General features: G+C 44.3%; 1 protein-coding gene across 1 annotated transcript in view; it reads left to right on the top strand.

Moving 5' to 3' along the window:
* LOC138798918 (zinc finger protein 665-like) overlaps window positions 1-22897 on the top strand; it is a 41380-nt gene that overhangs the window by 8698 nt on the left and 9785 nt on the right. The window contains exons 6-13 of the mRNA XM_069979535.1: window positions 2311-3066; window positions 10362-10441; window positions 11549-11639; window positions 13361-13388; window positions 16730-16859; window positions 17759-17914; window positions 17991-18114; window positions 20748-20836. Of these exons, the coding sequence (XP_069835636.1) occupies window positions 2311-3066; window positions 10362-10441; window positions 11549-11639; window positions 13361-13388; window positions 16730-16859; window positions 17759-17914; window positions 17991-18114; window positions 20748-20836 (1454 nt within the window). The remainder of the gene's footprint in view (window positions 1-2310; window positions 3067-10361; window positions 10442-11548; window positions 11640-13360; window positions 13389-16729; window positions 16860-17758; window positions 17915-17990; window positions 18115-20747; window positions 20837-22897) is intronic.

Genomic DNA, 22897 nt, shown 5'->3' with positions numbered 1-22897 from the left:
TGCAAATCATGGCGGAAGTGTAGCCAGGAGACAGTACACCACTGAAAGTATAAGTCTTTTTGGGTGGTCATGGGCCCCCCAGGAACTCAGGGCCCTGGGCTGCTGCCCGAAACGCCCCTATTATAATCCACTACTGCTCCCTATCATTGTTTTATCTGTAAGTGTAAGCATTTGAGGGAATATGTCACTACCCTTAGCATAATGTAATGTCATGCTGGTATTATGTGCCTGTCATGTAGTATTTTGGTTGGTTAGTGTTTGGTCCTCATTTTTAGGTAAGTCCAAATCACAGAAAAAGGTACAAATCTTTTTATGGTTATGCTCTTGCCTATGGTTTTGACTTAAAATTAGAACAAAATACCTTATGTGAATTTACATACTGTACATACAGCCATTACTGTGCCTAGAGAGGAGCTGTCAGTCAGCAGGGGGTGGGGGAAGCCGATAGTACTTCTGAGCTTGTGCATATCAGGAAGGACTCCCATCTCACAGATCATTGCAAGTGCAAGAGTAGGCTTTTTCGAGTTGTAATACTCCCAACTTTAGCAGCTCCATAGGCAATGAACACGGTGATGACGCACATCTTCAACTCAAGACTCAATTCTCCCAAAGCTGTCCGAAAGGCTGCTGTCAGGGATTGGGGCAAGTACATATGTTTTGTTTTTTTATTTTTGTAACCCTTTCAGTTTAAGAAAAATTGCCATGTTGGACCTCTTTAAAAAATAAAAAGTACACAAATTTAAAAATATAGTTAAAGGGGAACTCCAGGTCGAGGTAAAAAATGGCATTACTTACCTATTACCTATTATTTTGGGGGGGTTTGTTCTGTATTGTGTCTTCCTGGTTGAGCAGTTGTACACAGTACTACAGGTTCCAGAATGCATTGCTTTCCCTCAGAAGTCCAGCACAGTCCTCCACCCTGCCCATTCCCCACCCAAAGCTGTTGCAGAACATCTAGGCTGTGTTCACACATTGCAGTTTCATTGTGTTACTGAATTATTTGCAGTACTTTATCATTTCATTGTAGTCCCACCCACACACGACACTGTATTCTCTACCTGTAACGCAGATCTTGGAAGTAAGTAAAGAACTTTTTGAATTTAATTTTTTTTTTTTTAATTCTTTTCATCTCCATGCATGTATTATGATTGAGCATCTTTTATCTTTGAGGTTCAGGCCCACAATTAGGACTTTATTCGATATTATCTTACATGGGATATACTTTTTATGCCTTGTTTTTTCTTCAGGTGGGATCGGCAGTGCAATACTCTCTGCCTTTTAGCATAATTTAATTGTGTTACTGCATAATCTTTTTTAATACGCTGCAGTACTGCAATGGAACTCCAACATGCGGGAACACAGCCCTAATTTCACTGCACACTTCTGCACAATCCATGAAGTTGCAGCACCTGCTGGCTGGTCAGAGATGGTGGATCACTCAGGGGATTGGGGGAACCAGCCAAGCCTCCTGTGACATCACTGCCCCCTGTCTGCATCATCAGCCTGTCCTCAGCAAACACACACAATGTGAGACAGAGGCATGGAATATTTGTCTCCTGGGGGGGATAGCAGAAGGAGCAGGAGACAATGTGGATTGGCACAGAGGCCATTTTTCTTCACTTCCTGGATTTCAATCAGCTACCAGTAACCAGAACCGCACAGATATGGTAATACATTATATAGACACATCTATATAACTTTTAATAGAAAAAAAGTTTTCCTTATGAGGAGTTCCCCTTTTAAAGGGGTATTTTCACCTCCTAAAGATTTTTTTATTAGATAGATAATGTAAATGTAAGCAATTTTGCAAATGCCTTTTGTTAGCAAAATTGCTTACTTTTGAAGTAGTGCCTGGTTCTCTGTCCCTATAGTTCACAACTTGTTGCCTAGGTTACCAAGCACCACATTCTGTTCTATGAGTGATGGTCAGGCTGTGACTTCACTCAGTGGCCGGGACTTGGGGAGCGCACTTTGGCTAGTGAGTAAGTTCAGCCAGCTTTTGTGTCTCCCTCTGATCACAGATGGCTGCAGGGCTTGTAAATTGTCCTTGGAGCCATCTGTGATCCGAGTTGGAGAAGCAAAAATACAGAGCTCATTCAGCTGTGAGACGTACTGAGGGTGGAATCGAGCGTCAGGGATGAAAAACTAATAAGGCCTGCTCCTCAGAAAAACCCAATCTTTTGGTCCAGTTGAGAACCCATGTCTATAATCCAAACTGGAGAGCTATTACATCTGAATAGCCACCATGAAATACTATGTTTCTGTTTACTTACAGCTTACTCTAAAAATGTATATTTAATTTGTTTCCAGATGATGGGCAAACAAGCAAAACTTTAGATCAGTGTCTTGGACTACATTCAGAAGATGAAGAAGACACGGTAAAAAATCTTTCAGCAACAAACTCTGAAACTCCAAGTATACACCCAGCCCTTCGTGGCTTAGATTGTTCATATGACCCCACAACTCACAGAGGTTTTTCCACTAACACAGCTCACATAGTTTCACAGAGTTCCACCCACATGAAAAGTACAATATACTCAAATTTAGATTCTCATAATGACTTTATGCTGGGAAAACATGACCATGTATGCCTTGAATGTGGTCGATGTTTTGGACAGAGATCTAACCTTGTCAATCACCTGAAGACTCACACAGGAGAGAAGCCATTTCTATGTCCTCAGTGTGGGAAAGGATTTGCCAAGAAGTCAAATCTTCTAGAACATCAGCGAGTTCACACGGGCGAGAAGCCATTTGTGTGTCCTCATTGTGGAAAGAGTTTTGCCCAGAAGTCCAACCTTCTTGGTCATCTTCGCGTTCACACAGGAGAGAAGCCATTTCCATGTTCAGATTGTGGTAAATGTTTCAAGAACAAATCTCATCTGGTGGAGCATCGGAGAACTCACACAGGGGAGAAGCCATATCCATGTCCTGAGTGCGGAAAAGGTTTTACAAACAAGTCCAGGCTTCTTGAACATCTCAGAATTCACACGGGTGAGAAGCCATTTTCATGTTCACAATGTGGGAAATGTTTTACAAAGAAATCAAATCTTGTAATACATCAGAGAAGTCGCAACCATTTATGAAGTGACTATTTGTAAAATAAATATTGTAACATACATGCTTATGAGAGAACCCTTTTGTTCATACACAGAGTTGATGGTTTAGTTTTGGAGGGTGTGTCCTATATCTAAGGGTCCATTTACACAAAAAGATTATTTGACAGATTATCTGCCAAAGATTTGAAGCCAAAACCAGTAGCAGACTATAAGCAGAGATCAGGTCATAAAGGAAAGCCTGAGATTTCTCCTCTTTTCAAATCCAATCCTGGCTTTGGCTTCAAATCTTTGGCAGATAATCTGTCAGATAATCTTTCTGTGTAAATGGACCCATATGGTGCGTTCACACAGAGATTTATCTGACATATTTTTGAAGCAAAACCAGGAACAGATTATAAACAGAGAACAGGTAATAAGGGAAAGACTGAGATTTCTTCTCTTCTCAAATCCATTCCTGGTTTTGGCTTCCAGAATCTGTCAGATAAATCTGTCTGTGTAAACGCACCATATAAGTCCTATGTTATGTCAGGAAGTTAAAGGGGTAGTGCGGCGGTAAACAATTATTCACAGAATAACGCACATTACAAAGTTATACAACTTTGTAATGTAAGTTATGTCTGTGAATGGCCCCCTTCCCAGTGTCCCACCACCCCCACCCATGTACCCGGAAGTGTGGTGCGCTATACATACCTGTCACGTGCCGACTCATCTCCGATCTTCAGTCTGCGATGTCGTCTTTGGACGGCCCGGCCGAATCCCTCCGAGCGTCCTGAGTGCCGGCCGCCCTCTTCAGCGTCATCAGATGCTCAGCCGCGATTGGCTGAGCACAGTTTGGCTCAGCCAATCGCGGCTGAGCAGCTGATGACGCGGCCCCGTCATCGGCTGCTCAGCCGCGATTGGCTGAGCACAGTTATGCTCAGCCAATCGCGGCTGAGCAGCCGATGACGCGGCAGAGGGAGCCTCACACAGCCGCAGCGCCGAGCAGGTAATGTATGCTGTTGGCAGCGGGGGGTTAAGGGGGCCGGGTCACATACTGGCAGCGGAATGAAAATTCCGCTGCGGGTATGTGACCCATTCAACATAACACTACCAGGATCCGCAGCGGATTTGGCTGCAAACTCGCAGCATGCAATCCGCTGCGGATCCAGTACGTGTGAAGTTACCCTAAAAAAGTTGTATTTAGAAATTGAAAGACTTTTAGTATTTATCAGCTGCTGTATGTCCTACAGGAAGTGGTGTTTTCTTTTTAAGTCAGACACTCTGCTCTCTGCTGACATCTCTGTCTGTGACAGATAAGGTTTCTTAGAGGATTTGCTACTGCTCTGGACAGTTCCTGTTGTTAGGGTGAGACTTAGAATAAAAGTCTTTCAGATATACCTTTACAGGAAGCCATAATTTGCCCAATTAATTGTTTAACGATTTTGAAGCAACAATTCTGTTTTTATAACAATAACGATCAGCGTTATTGCGATCGTTTTTAAGATCACTTAAGCCAATCTTTCACATAGGGTGAATCTTTGAAAGACTGTTTACACGAAGCGATCTGCGAATTTTTAGCGAACGAAGATTTTAGAACCTGTTGAAAGATCAAAATGAACGATCTCCCGCTCGTCACTTGATCGTTTGCTGTGTTTACACGGAACGATTATCGCTCAAATGCGATCGATATTGTGTAAACGTAGCGTTACAAATCTGTATAACTTTTGGACACCAGTTAATTTGAAAACACATTTTTCCCTCCTGTAGTACACTTTTAAATGACCAGCATTAAAGTGAACTCTGTCGGCAATTAGCAATGGGTGTCAGCAATGGATAGCCCCCACTATACTCCCTCACCCGACCCGTGACGTACATACATGTCATGGGTCTGGAAGGTGTTAAAGGGGTAGTGCGGCGCTAAGCAATTATTCACAAAATAACACACATTACAAAGTTATACAACTTTGTTATGTATGTGAATGGCCCCCTTTCCCGTGTTCCCCCCCACCCACGCTAGACCTGGAAGTGTGGTGCATTATACTCACCTGATTCGTGTCGACCCCCGGCCGCCATCTTGTGACAATGATGTAATCTTCGGGAGGCCGGCCGAGCCGCTGCAGCCGTCCCTAATGCCGGCCCCCCTCTGCTGCGTCATCAGCTGCTTAGCCGTGATTGGCTGAGCATAACTAAGCTCAGCCCGATTGGTTACGCAGCAGAGGGGGGGGGGCAGCATAAGGGACGCGTCATCTGCTGCTCAGCCGCGATTGGCTAAGCTTAGTTATGCTTAGGCAATCGCGGCTGAGCAGCTGATGTTGCGGCAGAGGGGGGGGGGGCATGAAGGAGGGCTAGTGCGGTCCGGCCGGCCTCACGAAGACTACGTCATTGTCCCCAAGATGGTATGTATGTATAGTGCACTACACTTCCGGGGATTGGGGGGACACGGGGAAGGGGGGGCCATTCACTAACATAACATACATTACAAAGTTGTATAACTTTGTAATGTGTGTTATTTAGTGAATAATTTTCTAATGCCGAACTACCCCTTTAATGGCAATGGACATTTCCGCATCTGCATCATTTATTTATTTATTGATTTCCTGAATGCAAAAAGAGGCTGGTTATACCTAGTTTAAAGGGAACCTGTCACCCCCCCGTGCCGGGGTGACAGGTTCCCGACCCCCGTTAGAGACCCCTATACTCACCTGATCCCGCCGGGTCCCGCTTCTGGAGTCGGTCGGGTCCCGGAGATCTCACCCCCTGCAGCCCGGCGCGTGCGCTGACAGATGAGTCCAACGCTCATAGAGAATGACGGAGCGCTGGACTCTCCTGTCATTCTCTATGAGCGTTGGACTCATCTCTCAGCGCGCGCACCGGGCTGCAGCGGCTGAGATCTCCGGGACCCGACCGAATCCAGAAGCGGGACCCGGCGGGATGAGGTAAGTATAGGGGTCTCTAACGGGGGGTCGGGAACCTGTAACCCCGGCACGGGGGGTGACAGGTTCCCTTTAATAATAAATAGTCTTCATTAAATCATTAAGCTGCAAGGATAAACCTGTCAGGCAGACTTTCTGCTCTGTGAAGGCTATGTACACATGCTGAAGGCCGGAATTAACGAACATGATCATTAATTCCGGCTATAGGTAACATTAAACAACGGCCGATCATGTGAAACGGCCGATCGTTTATACAGCGTGTGTACATAGCTTCATCATCATCATTATTTGTTTTCAAAGCGCCCTTGATTCCAGAGTCCTATACAAGCAATACGGAGTGACAAACAGAACATTAAAAAATTAAAGCATGCTACATGAATAAGGTAAACGGCAGACTGGTACATAGGGATAGAGGACCCTGCCCACCAGGGCTTACAATCTACAAGGTAAGGGGAGGGAGACAGATGGTAAGGGGCAGCCGGGAAAAGTGTGATGCAGATTTATTATAGGTTGTAGCCTAGAGTAAAGAATTGATTCTGCTATCACACTTTGAATGAAAGACTTGGAATGGGACCCAAGCTCCACAGTATATATAGCTTCATACATTTTTTTTTTTTTTTGTCTTCCTTTCGCCGTAATGCTGTACAGATCATTTTCCAGCAGCCCCTTATCAAATACAGAACAAGAAGCCTTAGTTTTAAACCAGCAAACCTGTAAGCTGCTGACACTTAGATAACTGTTAGTAGAGAGGAGCAAATCTATAGTAGGAACCAAGCAAAGCGCTTTGTTGCTACAGGGATTCTGCTCATCAGACTGCGGGGCTTTGAAATCTGCTTCATTCCTTGACGCTCCTCCTCGGGTGTTGGCAAAATATGGATTCAGTCTTGGGAAACTGGGAGAAGTTTCTCAGGACTGATCCAGCTTTTCTCAGCACCCGGGAAGGAGTGACGTGGAGCAGACTTCAAAGCCCCTGTAGATTCACTCATCTCTAGTTGTTAGGTCAAGGTGATACATGCAGTATCTATCTATGCTTCCATAATTTAGAAAAATGCTTTTATTTTCCTCTGCAAGGTGTCACCTAGGCTTTCCCAAGCTCCTGAAGTGCTGCAAGTCGGAATCCCTTCTCACTCCCCCTCCCATCCCTATTCCTGCTTAAGGGCGGGTTCACACTACGGAATTCTCGCGGACAATGTCCGCGGAATTCCGTCAGCTGTCCGCCCGCACGGGCACGCGCTATTCCGCCGGCTCCATAGACACCATTCTATGGGCCGGCGTATTCCGCGATTCGCTAAAAGGAGTGACATGACACTTCTTTCAGCGTATAGCGGAATACGCCGGCCCATAGAATGGTGTCTATGGGGCCGGCTGAAAGGCGCCTAGATGTGCGGACAGACAGCTGACGGAATTCCGTGGACATTGTCCGCGAGAATTCCGTAGTGTGAACCCGCCCTAATTGTCCATCATGGCTCAGCTTCCAGCTGTCAATCACTGTAGTATCTGAGGTGAAGAGCTGTCTCATACTCTGCAGTCACATATAGACCCTGTAGTATCAGAGGTGAGGAGCTGTCTCATACTCTGCAATCACATATACACCCTGCAGTATCAGAGGTGAGGAGCTGTCATATACTCTGCAGTCATATATACATCCTGCAGTATCAGAGGTGAGGAGCTCTCTCATACTCTGCAGTCACATATACACCCTGCAGTATCAGAGGTGAGGAACTGTCTCATACTCTGCAGTCACATATACACCCTGCAGTATCAGAGGTGAGGAGCTGTCTCATACTCTGCAGTCACATATACACCCTGCAGTATCAGAGGTGAGGAGCTGTCTCATACTCTGCAGTCACATATACACCCTGCAGTATCAGAGGTGAGGAGCTGTCTCATACTCTGCAGTCACATATACACCCTGCAGTATCAGAGGTGAGGAGCTGTCTCATACTCTGCAGTCACATATACACTCTGTAGTATCAGAGGTGAGGAGCTGTCTCATACTCTGCAGTCATATATACACCCTGTAGTATTAGAGGTGAGGAGCTGTCTCATACTCTGCAGTCACATATAAACCCTGTAGTATCAGAGTTGAGGAGCTGTCTCATACTCTGCAGTCATATATACACCCTGTAGTATCAGAGGTGAGGAGCTGTCTCATACTCTGCAGTCATATATACACCCTGTAGTATCAGAGGTGAGGAGCTGTCTCATACTCTGCAGTCACATATAAACCCTGTAGTATCAGAGGTGAGGAGCTGTCTCATACTCTGCAGTCACATATAAACCCTGTAGTATCAGAGGTGAGGAGCTGTCTCATACTCTGCAGTCATATATACACCCTGCAGTATCAGAGGTGAGGAGCTGTCATATACTCTGCAGTCATATATACACCCTGCAGTATCAGAGGTGAGGAGCTCTCTCATACTCTGCAGTCACATATACACCCTGCAGTATCAGAGGTGAGAAGCTGTCTCATACTCTGCAGTCACATGTAGACATTGTAGTATCAGAGGTGAGGAGCTGTCTCGTACTCTGCGTTCACATATAAACCCTGTAGTATCAGAGGTGAGGAGCTGTCTCGTACTCTGCAGTCATATATACACCCTGCAGTATCAGAGGTGAGGAGCTGTCTCATACTCTGCAGTCACATATAAACCCTTTAGTATCAGAGGTGAGGAGCTGTCTCATACTCTGCAGTCACATATAGACCCTGTAGTATCAGAGGTGAGGAGCTGTCTCATACTCTGCAGTCACATATACACCCTGCAGTATCAGAGGTGAGGAGCTGTCATATACTCTGCAGTCATATATAGACCCTGTAGTATCAGAGGTGAGGAGCTGTCTCATACTCTGCAGTCACATATAGACCCTGTAGTATCAGAGGTGAGGAGCTGTCTCATACTCTGCAGTCACATATACACCCTGCAGTATCAGAGGTGAGGAGCTGTCATATACTCTGCAGTCATATATAGACCCTGTAGTATCAGAGGTGAGGAGCTGTCTCATACTCTGCAGTCACATATAGACCCTGCAGTATCAGAGGTGAGGAGCTGTCTCATACTCTGCAGTCATATATACACCCTGCAGTATCAGAGGTGAGGAGCTGTCTCATACTCTGCAGTCATATATACACCCTGTAGTATCAGAGGTGAGGAGCTGTCTCATACTCTGCAGTCACATATAGACCCTGCAGCATCAGAGGTGAGGAGCTGTCTCATACTCTGCAGTCACATGTAGACATTGTAGTATCAGAGGTGAGGAGCTGTCTCATACTCTGCAGTCATATATACACCCTGTAGTATCAGAGGTGAGGAGCTGTCTCATACTCTGCAGTCATATATACACCCTGCAGTATCAGAGGTGAGGAGCTGTCTCAAACTCTGCATTCACATATAAACCCTGTAGTATCAGAGGTGAGGAGCTGTCTCATACTCTGCAGTCATATATACACCCTGTAGTATTAGAGGTGAGGAGCTGTCTCATACTCTGCAGTCACATATAGACCCTGTAGTATCAGAGATGAGGAGCTGTCTCATACTGTGCAGTCACATAAACCCTACAGTATTAGAGGTGAGGAGCTGTCTCATACTCTGCAGTCACATATAGACCCTGTAGTATCAGAGGTGAGGACCTGTCTCATACTCTGCAGTCATATATACACCCTGTAGTATCAGAGGTGAGGAGCTGTCTCATACTCTGCAGTCACATATAGACCGTGGCCTGTAGTATCAGAGGTGAGGAGCTGTCTCATACTCTGCAGTCATATATACACCCTGTAGTATCAGAGGTGAGGAGCTGTCTCATACTCTGCAGTCACATATACACCCTGCAGTATCAGAGGTGAGGAGCTGTCATATACTCTGCAGTCATATATAGACCCTGTAGTATCAGAGGTGAGGAGCTGTCTCATACTCTGCAGTCACATATAGACCCTGTAGTATCAGAGGTGAGGAGCTGTCTCATACTCTGCAGTCACATATACACCCTGCAGTATCAGAGGTGAGGAGCTGTCATATACTCTGCAGTCATATATAGACCCTGTAGTATCAGAGGTGAGGAGCTGTCTCATACTCTGCAGTCACATATAGACCCTGTAGTATCAGAGGTGAGGAGCTGTCTCATACTCTGCAGTCACATATACACCCTGCAGTATCAGAGGTGAGGAGCTGTCATATACTCTGCAGTCATATATAGACCCTGTAGTATCAGAGGTGAGGAGCTGTCTCATACTCTGCAGTCACATATAGACCCTGCAGTATCAGAGGTGAGGAGCTGTCTCATACTCTGCAGTCATATATACACCCTGCAGTATCAGAGGTGAGGAGCTGTCTCATACTCTGCAGTCATATATACACCCTGTAGTATCAGAGGTGAGGAGCTGTCTCATACTCTGCAGTCACATATAGACCCTGCAGCATCAGAGGTGAGGAGCTGTCTCATACTCTGCAGTCACATGTAGACATTGTAGTATCAGAGGTGAGGAGCTGTCTCATACTCTGCAGTCATATATACACCCTGTAGTATCAGAGGTGAGGAGCTGTCTCATACTCTGCAGTCATATATACACCCTGCAGTATCAGAGGTGAGGAGCTGTCTCAAACTCTGCATTCACATATAAACCCTGTAGTATCAGAGGTGAGGAGCTGTCTCATACTCTGCAGTCATATATACACCCTGTAGTATTAGAGGTGAGGAGCTGTCTCATACTCTGCAGTCACATATAGACCCTGTAGTATCAGAGATGAGGAGCTGTCTCATACTGTGCAGTCACATAAACCCTACAGTATTAGAGGTGAGGAGCTGTCTCATACTCTGCAGTCACATATAGACCCTGTAGTATCAGAGGTGAGGACCTGTCTCATACTCTGCAGTCATATATACACCCTGTAGTATCAGAGGTGAGGAGCTGTCTCATACTCTGCAGTCACATATAGACCGTGGCCTGTAGTATCAGAGGTGAGGAGCTGTCTCATACTCTGCAGTCATATATACACCCTGTAGTATCAGAGGTGAGGAGCTGTCTCATACTCTGGAGTCACATATAAACCCTGTAGTATCAGAGGTGAGGAGCTGTCTCATACTCTGGAGTCAAATATAAACCCTGCAGTATCAGAGGTGAGGAGCTGTCTCATACTCTGCAATCACATGTAGACATTGTAGTATCAGAGGTGAGGAGCTGTCTCATACTCTGGAGTCACATATAAACCCTGTAGTATCAGAGGTGAGGAGCTGTCTCATACTCTGGAGTCACATATAAACCCTGTAGTATCAGAGGTGAGGAGCTGTCTCATACTCTGGAGTCACATATAAACCCTGTAGTATCAGAGGTGAGGAGCTGTCTCATACTCTGCAATCACATGTAGACATTGTATTATCAGAGGTGAGGAGCTGTCTCATACTCTGTAGTCACGTGTACACCCTGTAGTATCAGAGGTAATCTACATTTCCCTGTGTCTTCTGGGTAATATGAAACCACAAGAAAATGGCAGCTGTTCTTTAAAGATCTGACCAATGCGGGCAAGGGGCGTGGTCACGCATCCACATCCAGAATTCAAGGGATTACTGGACTGAGTGCGCAAATAGGAACTGAAGTGTCAGAACATCCAGGTCAGAGGTCAGAAGGGGCGGAGCAATAGCACCGGCACAAAGGAGACATTGATGAGACTGGCAGTGGGTAATGTATTACACCCGTAACTGCACATACAGGAGAAGCAGCATGCGGTCACATATATACGTCTTGTCATTAGAGCATCGGAAAAAGAGTGGTGTCCTATCTAAATAACTAATACAGGAGGAGCAGACTCTGGTGTCCTATCTAAATAACTAATACAGGCGGAGCAGACTTTGGTTTCCTGTGTGATGTATAATACAGGAGGAGCAGACTCTGGTGTTCTGGCTGTGTGATTTATAATACAGGAGGAGCAGACTCTGGTGTCCTGGCTGTGTGATGTATAATACAGGAGGAGCAGACTCTGGTGTCCTGTGTGATGTATAATACAGGAGGAGCAGACTCTGGTGTCCTGTGTGATGTATAATACAGGAGGAGCAGACTCTGATGTCCTGTGTGATGTATAATACAGGAGGAGCAGACTCTGGTGTCCTATGTGATGTATAATACAGGAGGAGTAGACTCTGGTGTCCTGGCTATGTGATGTATAATACAGGAGGAGTAGACTCTGGTGTCCTGGCTGTGTGATGTATAATACAGAAGGAGCAGACTCTGGTGTCCTGACTGTGTGATGTATAATACAGAAGGAGCAGACTCTGGTGTCCTGACTGTGTGATGTATAATACAGAAGGAGCAGACTCTGGTGTCCTGTGTGATGTATAATACAGAAGGAGCAGACTCTGGTGTCCTGTGTGATGTATAATACAGGAGGAGCAGACTCTGGTGTCCTGGCTGTGTGACTTATAATACAGGAGGAGCAGACTCTGATGTCCTGTGTGATGTATAATACAGGAGGAGCAGACTCTGGTGTCCTGGCTGTGTGACTTATAATACAGGAGGAGCAGACTCTGGTGTCCTGTGTGATGCATAATACAGGAGGAGCAGACTCTGGTGTCCTGTGTGATGTATAATACAGGAGGAGCAGACTCTGGTGTCCTGTGTGATGTATAATACAGGAGGAGCAGGCTCTGGTGTCCTGTGTGATGTATAATACAGGAGGAGCAGACTCTGGTGTCCTGGCTGTGTGATGTATAATACAGGAGGAGCAGACTCTGGTGTCCTGGCTGTGTGATGTATAATAGAGGAGGAGCAGACTCTGGTGGCCTGGCTGTGTGATGTATAATACAGGAGGAGCAGACTCTGGTGTCCTGGCTGTGTGATGTATAATACAGGAGGAGCAGACTCTGGTGTCCTGGCTGTGTGATGTATAATAGAGAAGGAGCAGACTCTGGTATCCTGGCTGTGTGATGTATAATACAGGAGGAGCAGACTCTGGTGTCCTGGCTGTGTGATGTATAATACAGGAGGAGCAGACTCTGGTGTCCTGGCTGTGTGATGTATAATACAGGAGGAGCAGACTCTGGTGTCCTGGCTGTGTGATGTATAATACAGGAGGAGCAGACTCTGGTGTCCTGGCTGTGTGATGTATAATACAGGAGGAGCAGACTCTGGTGTCCTGGCTGTGTGATGTATAATACAGGATGTCTTTTTGTGACTACTATACTTGAGAGAGAGTGGATTCTAGTGTCATGTTTGTTATGTCCTATTGGGCAGCTAAAATCCAACAAAACCAATCCTGCTGTCACAGGAGTCGTGAGGTCTTCGTGCGTAGTAAATCCATCCTGCTGAAATCAAAGGGTCTACTTACACAATAGGGGACATTTATCAAAGGCTTTGTACCTATTTTTAGGTGAATAATTGGATTTTCTCCCATTTTAATTGTCTAGGTTCTATTGGTGAACCAGTATTGAACAGGTGAATATTTTTTAGATGCAACTTTTTGTTTAATCTGCCTGTTTCAAGTATTGACCCAAAAATTTGCATAATCAGTTATTTGCCCCCAATTTATAATTTGCTATTTTTTAAAGAATTCACAGAGTGGTGCATGCTTACATCTTGTTAGTACCAGGTGAATATGTTTGCACAATTTTTTTTTAATGTTCTGAGAATATTTTATTCACAAATTTATGAAACGTTTGTTAAATAAGTCCTATTTGGCTGGGTGAAAAATAGATGAATACTTTGTAGAAAAATCACACATTTTAGGCTCAATAGTACTGCGACCCCCTGCAATCAAAAGGGCAGAGCAGGAACCTTTTTATAGTAAATTTTTTAACCCCTAGATGACCCTGGCCGCTCCCGTACGTCCTGGGCCGCCTAGGGGTGAACCGCCACGGTCCCAGGTGCCGTTTGTAGCCCAGGACCGCTGTTATTAGCAGGGGACGGTCCGATCGCCGTGCCCGCTAATTAAGTAAATAGATGCTGCTGGCAAAGTTAACAGCTGCATCTGATCACCTCTTGCAGCCTCATCCCTGGTGTCTATTGGGGGGATGGCGCCCCCTGCGACGCGATCGCAAAGAGGCGATCCCCGTGTCCTTACCTGGCCGGGGTCTGTGCCGTACTGGCTCAGCACTCGGTTGTTTTCGGCTGCAGCAGCGAAAGCAATCGAGTGCTGATCTCATTGATCTATGCAGTATAACTATACTGCATAGATCTCAATGAGAGATCAGTGTACTTATACTAGAAGTCCCCCAGGGGGCTTCTGGTATAAGTTTAAAAAAAAAAAAAATTGTTATTATTAATAAAAAAAAAAAAAAAAAAAAAAAAGACCCCTCCCCCCTATTAAAAGTTTGAATCACCCCCCTTTTCCCATGTTATAAATAAAAATAAATAAACAAACATGTTTGGTATCGCCACGTGCGTAGTTGGCCAAAATATAAATTTCTCATATTCCTGATCTCGCACGGTAAACGGCGTAAGCGCAAAAAATTCCCAAAGTGCAAAATTGTGCATTTTTGGTCGCATCAATACAGAAAATTGTAATAAAAAGTGTTCAAAAACTCGCATATGTGCAATCAAGGTACCGATAGAAAGAACACATCATGGCGCAAAAAATGACTCCTCACACAGCCCCATAGACCAAAGGATAAAAGCGCTATAAGCTTGGGAATAGAACGATTTTAAGGAACATATATTTGTTAACAATGGTTTTATTGTATCTGATGGCTTGTAAAAAATTCAAAGTTATACATGTTACATATCGTTGTAAAACGTAACGACTTGAGAAACATATATAACAAGTCAGTTTTACACCAGGGCGAACGGCGTAAAAACAAAAACCTTCCGTTTTTTTTTTTTCAATCTCACCACACATTTAATTTTATCCTGCTTTTGCAGTGTACTTTATGAACAAATTCAGCCTGTCATTGCAAAGTACAATTAGTGTCGCAAAAAATAAGGGCTCATGTGGGTTTCTAGGTGAAAAAATGCAACTGCTATGGCCTTTTAAGCACAAGGAGAAAAAAAACTAAATCGCCAAAATTTAAATTGGCTCGGTCCTCTAAGGGTTAAAGGGAACCAACTAGCACATTTGTGTTCATTTGGCTCCCAGAACAGCTGCGTTCAACTTGCAGCCGGGTCTCCAATGGTGTCGGGGGTTCTGGGCTCCGTAGTCTTCATGTCCGGTTAGATACTTTTAAATCCTGTGCGCGGGGCAGCCGTAAACTAGTCATCTGGGCTGTGAGTAGTCGCTCTGTGGGGTGATTAACAGGCAAGGAGGCCCTTTAGTGGCCGCTAGTTCACGCCTCTGCCTCGCCCAGGAATAAAAAGTATTATACCGCACATGAAGACAACAGAGCCAAGAACTCCCGCCACCATTGGAGAGCCGGCTGTGAGGTGCGTGCAGCTGTTCTGGGAGCCCAATCGGCACAACTGTGCTTATTAGTTCCCTTTAAATGTTCAGTAATAAGTACAGCTAAAATTAGACTTCCCCTTTTCCAAGATGTTTCGTCCTGTTCTTTGGTGGGACTGTCCATAAGATGACCAGCATGGAGGAGCCTATGTCTTCCATAGGTATATACAGGCTGAGGGTGGGGCATGGTCACATGCTCCTCTATGCTCAGCCATATTATGGACAGAATCACCACAATGCAGGACAGCACAGCTTGGAGGAGCAGAGACTGATTTTAGCACTATAAGGTACACAGAGAGCTGCTGTCAGTAAGTACAGTACATGTATTAAAACTGTACACTGAACTATTTTACATTGGCCAACCCTATTAAAGGGAATCTATGAGCTATAATTCAGGTTCCAAAGTGCTGACACTGTTAGATGGCTCCTAGGACCAGGAGACACCTGGTATCCTTCATATATCCGGCTGTGCTTCCAGGATGTAGAAAAGTGTTTTTATTCTCTGCCACAAAAAGGCTTTTCCAAGCTCCTGATCTGCTACAAGCTGGGATATCTCCTCTCTCCCCCTCCCTGCTTGATGGATGCCTGCCTGAAGGCTTGACACCTGAGTCCCAAGCAGGCTCACGTATGGGAGTAGAGAGGTGTTACAGCTTGCTGCTCTTCAGAGGCTTAGGAAAGCCTCTGACTCTTTAATATAAAATGAAAGCATTTTTCTACATTATGGAAGCACAGACAGAAATAGGAAAGGCACCAGCTGCTTGGAACGTGGTTTGCAGGTGAGATTCTCATGACATACTAGTACACCATTAAGTCCACTAACCCAATGAGACAAGCTCAGGAGCTGAGCTTACTTCATAGATGTGAAGACTGTCTGCTATTAGTAGCCGGGTCCTCACCATTATTGACAGGCAGTAGCGACCGCCGTCGAACGCAGCATTTAAGTGTCAGTGACAGGAGCTTAGCTCCTTTCACTGTCTAATTGCGACTTTTGCATTGACTAGTGTTAGCAATCTAATGATTGCGTCTAATGGTCCCTCCCCCAATAAAATTTAATTTGCCCCCCTTCCCCAATTTACAAATAAAAGTAGTAGTAGTAATAATAATAATAATAATAATAATAATAATAATAACAAATAAAATGTAAAAATAACAAAACATATAGTGTTGCGTGCGCAATTGTCCGATCTATGAAGAATGAAGATATAACAATACTATGTGAACTTTGTAAATGAAGAGGGAAGAGTCAAATTCTCTACATGTACTGTACATTTTTTCTTTTCACTATTCTACTCATCTCCATCAAATGGCTTTGTCCTCAAGTAATAGGAAAGCCTGCCTTTTTAGAAGCCTAGGTTGTGTATAACTTTCAGTTTGTCATTTAGTTTTTTTCCTGTATTTCTGACAGGTTGTGGCTTAAGATGAAATATCATAAGGATCATCAGACCAATTCACCACGAATGGTCGAAGAAAGAAGAAATAACACCGGGTTGATATTAAATCTAACTCTGGAGATTATATACCTGTTAACTGGAGAGGTGAGGATTTCTATACGTACTACACTGATATCATAATGATAGCAAAAATAATACAGTGATCCCTCAACTTACAATGGTCCTTTCTGGACCATCGTAACTTGAGACCAGAATCAACATACAATGCTACAGACAGTCCAGATCTGTGGAATATGTAAAAAACTAGATACTCGACCAATGAAAGTGGCCATTTTACTGGTAAAACACCAGTATTACTGAAATGCATGCACTGTTTGGCTTTCTTATAGTGATTCAATGTATAGTATATTACAGGGGTCGTCGTGGAATCAATATTGTATGTTGAGGGACCACTGTATTTATTTATCCATTAATAGTATCATGAGAGTTAAATGGTCAACTTTATATAAGAAACCCCCACAGATGGGTGCCGACATAGTCTGCAACACTTTACAATACATATACAAAGCCAAACTTTACAAAGTAGTAAAAAAAATTACCGTGACTTAGAGACATTGCTGGTAGACATGGATTACTCTTGGATCCAATTAATCGCATCATTCGTGCAGCCATTTAAATACTTTGCTATTGACCACACGTGCACAGGGAGATGTTCGTCTTATAGCAATTGATTTTACCACATGTCAAAAATTGCGATCAGCCGACAAGCGATCGTTTACTCGCTTGTTGGCTGATCTCTGGCACTTTATCACAGATTATTAGCTGAATAAGCATTTCTAGGAATCGGCCTGTGTAAAAGGGCCTTTAAGGGAATGGGCAACCAGTACAACAACTTGTTTATGGGAAACGCGTTATTGTAGTGGCCAGAAGGAAATATTAGCCTGGCTGCTGCATCAGGATATGTTTGGGAGGGAAGAGTTTAGTTTGGAGACTCACAAAATATTATAGGTTACACTACAGTTTATCCTCTGCTTTATTATCAGAAGTATGAACCTGCAAAGAAATCCAGCAAAAATGTGTCACCTATCTGGAAACCTCGAGGGTCAGGAGGAAGGAACAAGACTCAGATACATGAAAAAAACAATGAGCAGAAGATCCTAGACCTCACCAATAAGATCATTGGATTGCTGACTGGAGAGGTAAGGACCACTGGGACATTATACAGCAATAACAGTGAATGTCTTAACATGACAATTGTATCATTGTGTGTGTCAGGTTCCTTTAAGATGTCAGGATGTCACTGTCTATTTCTCCATGGAAGAGTGGGAGTATTTAGAAGGACACAAGGATCTGTACAAGGACATCATGATGGAGACCTACCAACCACTCATATCACTGGGTAAGGAAAGATTTAGTTATTTTAAAGAATAGGTAAAGAGCAGGTTTGATGCCCTGAAGAAGCTGGCAATGCACATGAGGCTTTTGAGAAGTAGCTGATGGTTTAAAGCAGGGCTGTGGAGTCGGAGTCGGAGCTAGCTTTGGCTGGAGTAGCAGTCGGAAAAAAATGTACCGACTCCGACTCCAGCTTTAAAAAAATCTTTAAAAAAATTTAGAATTGAATTTTGATACGAATTTTACAAGTTTTGCTCATGTATATATATTATGAGCAACATTTTAATAGGACACCCGCCCTATTACATAAGGGTGGTCAGGGAATATATCAGTAATAGGACATTGGCCCTATTAGATAAGGGTGTTCGGGGAATATATCAGTAATAGGACACTGGCCCTATTAGATAAGGGTGGTCAGGGAATATATCAGTAATAGGACACTGGCCCTATTACATAAGGGTGGTCAGGGAATATATCAGTAATAGGACACTGGCCCTATTAGATAAGGGTGGTCGGGGAATATATCAGTAATAGGACACTGGCCCTATTACATAAGGGTGGTCAGGGAATATATCAGTAATAGGACACTGGCCCTATTAGATAAGGGTGGTTGGGGAATATATCAGTAATAGGACACTGGCCCTATTACATAAGGGTGGTCAGGGAATATATCAGTAATCGGACACTGGCCCTATTAGATAAGGGTGGTCGGGGAATATATCAGTAATAGGACACTGGCCCTATTACATAAGGGTGGTCAGGGAATATATCAGTAATAGGACACTGGCCCTATTAGATAAGGGTGGTCGGGGAATATATCAGTAATAGGACACTGGCCCTATTACATAAGGGTGGTCAGGGAATATATCAGTAATAGGACACTGGCCCTATTACATAAGGGTGGTCAGGGAATATATCAGTAATAGGACACTGGCCCTATTAGATAAGGGTGGTCGGGGCAAAGTTGTCGGTCACTATTTGGCAGTTTGTTTCTGAGCTGGAAGAGTCCATTGTGTGGGGGGAGATCTGTGCTGTTCTCTTCCTGGATGCTGGATGACTGTATATGAGCAGCAGTGTAATATGGAGATATCCTGTGTAATCTAGAGAAGGAGGAGAAGACATAAGTAGTGTAGCTGTAACCTCTGTCCTCAGTGTGGGGTTTTCTCTCTGGGAGAAGATTGTATGTTTTTCTTCAGTGTTCAATGGCCGCAGCTGTGTGTATGGCTGCAGTAGGCTGTGTGTGTGCTATGACTACAGCAGGCTGTGTGTGTGCATGCTATGGCTGCTGCAGGCTGTGTGTGTGTGTGTGTGTGTGTGCATGGCTGCAGTAGACTGTGTGTGTGCTATGGCTGCAGCAGGTTGTGTGTGTGTGTGTGTGTGTGTGTGCTATAGCTGCAGCAGGTTGTGTGTGTGTGTGCTATAGCTGCAGCAGGTTGTGTGTGTGTGTGTGTGTGCTATAGCTGCAGCAGGCTGTGTGGGTGGGTGTGCTATGGCTGCAGCAGGCTGTGTGTGTGTGTGTGTGTGTGTGTGTGTGTGTATGCATGCTATGGCTGCAGCAGGCTGTGTGTGTGTGCGCGTGCTATTACGTGTCCCCACAGTGACCTTCTATATCACTATGGCTGACCCCTCTATATCACTATGTGTGACCCCCCCCCCCCCTGTATATCACTATGGCTGACCTCTATATTACAGGTATCTGGCATTGTTAGCAGTGTTTCTGTGTGTATGGTGAATATTTAGTTAGAAACATAGTAGATTGTCAGCAGGAAAAGACCACCTGCTCCATCTAGTCTAGTTCTGAGTAGTTCAGGACATGGAGGCTGGAGACTGGCTGCATCCACTGCACACACAGGAGAAGCTGCTTTATATACAGTATTCCTTTATTCCCTCACAAGTCTCCCCAGGATCATGTAGGACATTAGGGAGAAGCTGCTGAGCCAGTGTGATAGATAACTCCCCAGGTATATGACCAGCCATTTAACAAGGAGCAGGAGTCTGAGTCGGGAGTCGGTCCTGATAAAATTCAGGAGTCTGAGTTGGAGTCGGAGCTGCGGCTTACCGACTCCACAGCCCTGGTTTAAAGTGTACTTGTCTCATCCCACTGCCCAACTACATTTTCCCTCATAGTAAAAAGTAACGTGGCATATTGAGCTCTTTGTTTCTACAGGAAATTAGCCACTGCCAGAGGTGCCCATTGCCCTCTCCCCATTAATATAAAAAAAATGCATGTTCAGCCAAAGTTTCAATGTTGGGAGAAACAGATGATAAACATGCATCCAGCATATTATGTACAGTCACCTTTAGGGTATGCTCCCACTGAGTAATCAGGCAGAACTTTCCGCCGCGGAATCCCGCCTGCCTCAGTGTGCCATAGCCTGTCTATGGGAGAGCTCTCGCGCCTCCGCTGCCATTGCTCGCCGCTCAAAGAATTGACACATCAGTTCTTTGAGTGAAGAGTGGCGGAAGTGGAGGCGCGCGAGCTCTCCCATAGACAGGCTATGGCACACTGAGGCAGGTTGGAAGCTGCGGAATTCCACCTGATTTACTCAGTGTAAACATACCCTTACTATTGTTGATGCGGACACTCATCTAGATATAACAAATCATCATGTACAAAGAACGTATTTTTTTTTCTTTTAGATGGATCCAGTTACACTAATACACCAGAGAAATGTCTCAGTCATTCTTATTTCGAGGTTCATACAAAGGAAAATTCTGAAGTTCATGAGGTATGTGAAACTGAGGCCTTAACAAATATTAAACCAGATGTTAAAGGGAAACTGGCATGTCCATGCTGCCAGTTTCCTATCACACGAGTATTGCATTGTTACCTTTGGTGCTGCTCTGTGATTCAGCGTGTTGCTAAAAAATTATATTACGCTGACCGTGTCACAGGGGCGGGTTGGCGGCCTACAGAGTCCCAAGCAGGGTCAGGTATGGGAGGGGGAGGAGGTGTTACAGCTTGCTGCCTTTCAGGAGCTCAGGAAAGACTGACTTTTTGTGCTATAGAATAAAAGCATTTTTATACATTGTTTCTTTGATCTATCTATGTTAGCTATCTAACAGTGTCATCAGTTTACAACGTGAATTGTAGGTGATAGATTCCCTTTAGCCCCTTAACGACCATGGGCGTATACTTACGCCCTGCTGTCACCTCGGGGAGTTCAGAGTGGGACCGTGCGGCTATTAGCGGGCACAGTCCGATCCCCATGCTTGCTGTCCCACTCCCTGGTGTCTAGTGGGGGGGGATCGCCCCCCGCGATCCCCGCATCTGACCTGAGCCGGGTTCTGCGCCGTAATGGCGCTGATCCCGCCTCGGCACTCGATTTGCTTTTGGCTGCAGCAGCCGAAAGGAATCCAGTGCCTATCTCATTGATCTATGCAGTATATCTATACTGCATAGATCTCAATTAGAAATCAGTGTGCATATACTAGAAGTCCCCCAGGGAATCTTCTAGTATATGTGTTTAAAAAAAAAGTGTTAATAAAAAGCCCCCTTTCCCCATGTTATAAATAAAAATAAATAAACAAACATGTTTGGTATCGCCGTGTGTGTAATCGCACAAAATATTAATTTATCACATTCCTGATTTCACACGGTAAATGGTGTAAGCGCAAAAAAATTCCAAAATGCAAAATTGCGCATTTTTGGTCGCATCAAGTTCAGAAAAATTGTAATAAAAAGCGATCAAGAAGTCGCATATGCGCAATCAAGATACCGATAGAAAGAACACATCATGGCGCAAAAAATTACACCTCACACAGCCCCATAGACCAAAGGATAAAAGCGTTATAAGCCTGGGAATAGAGCGATTTTAACCCCTTAAGGTCAAAGCCTATTTTCGTTTTTGCGCTTTTGCTTATTCCATTTTAAGTTTAAAAGTCCATAGCGCTTGCATTTTTTCACCTAGAGACGTATATGAGCGCTTATTTTTTGCGAAACCAATTGTACTTTGCAATGACAGGCATTATTTTTCCATAACATATGCTGCGAAACCGGAAAAAAATCATTTGCGCTGTCAAATTGAAAAAAAAACAAATTTGTTTTGATTTCGGGGAGTTTTGCATTTACGCCGTCCGTCCTATGGTAAAACTGACTTGTTATGCATGTTCCTCAAGTCGTTACGATTACTATGATATATAACATGTATAACTTATATTGTATCGGATGGCCTGTAAAAAATTCAAACCATTGTTAACAAATATACGTTCCTTAAAATCGCTTCATTCCCCGGCTTATAGCGCTTTTATCCTTTGGTCTATGGGGCTGTGTGAGGTGTCAGTTTTTGCGCCATGATGTGTTCTTTCTATCGGTACCTTGATTGCGCATATACGACTTTTTGATCGTTTTTTATTACATTTTTTCTGGATTTGATGCGACCAAAAATGCGCAATTTTGCACTTTGGAATTTTTTGGCGCTGACGCCGTTTACCATGCGAGATCAGGAATGTGATTAATGAATAGTTCGGGCGATTACGCGCGCGGCGATACTAAATATGTTTATTTATTTATTAATTTATATTTATAAAATGGGAAAAGGGGGGTGATTTGGACTTTTATTAGGGGAGGGGATTTTTTATTAATAAACACTTTTTTACTTTTTTTTTTACTGTAACTTGAAGCCCCCCTGGGGAACTTGTATATAGACAGCACTGATCTCTCATAGAGATCAATGCTGTGTATATACACAGCAAAGATCGATTAGATCGGTCATAGATTACTATGGCCTGCTGCAGGCCATAGCAATCTATTGCCGAGCCGGGATCAGCGTCATTCCGACGCTGAGGCC

This window comes from Dendropsophus ebraccatus, chromosome 8 (assembly GCF_027789765.1).
Source record: "Dendropsophus ebraccatus isolate aDenEbr1 chromosome 8, aDenEbr1.pat, whole genome shotgun sequence".
Classification (NCBI taxonomy): domain Eukaryota; kingdom Metazoa; phylum Chordata; class Amphibia; order Anura; family Hylidae; genus Dendropsophus; species Dendropsophus ebraccatus.
Note: the sequence above shows the minus strand (reverse complement) of the source record. Positions and strands in the feature narration are given on the sequence as shown.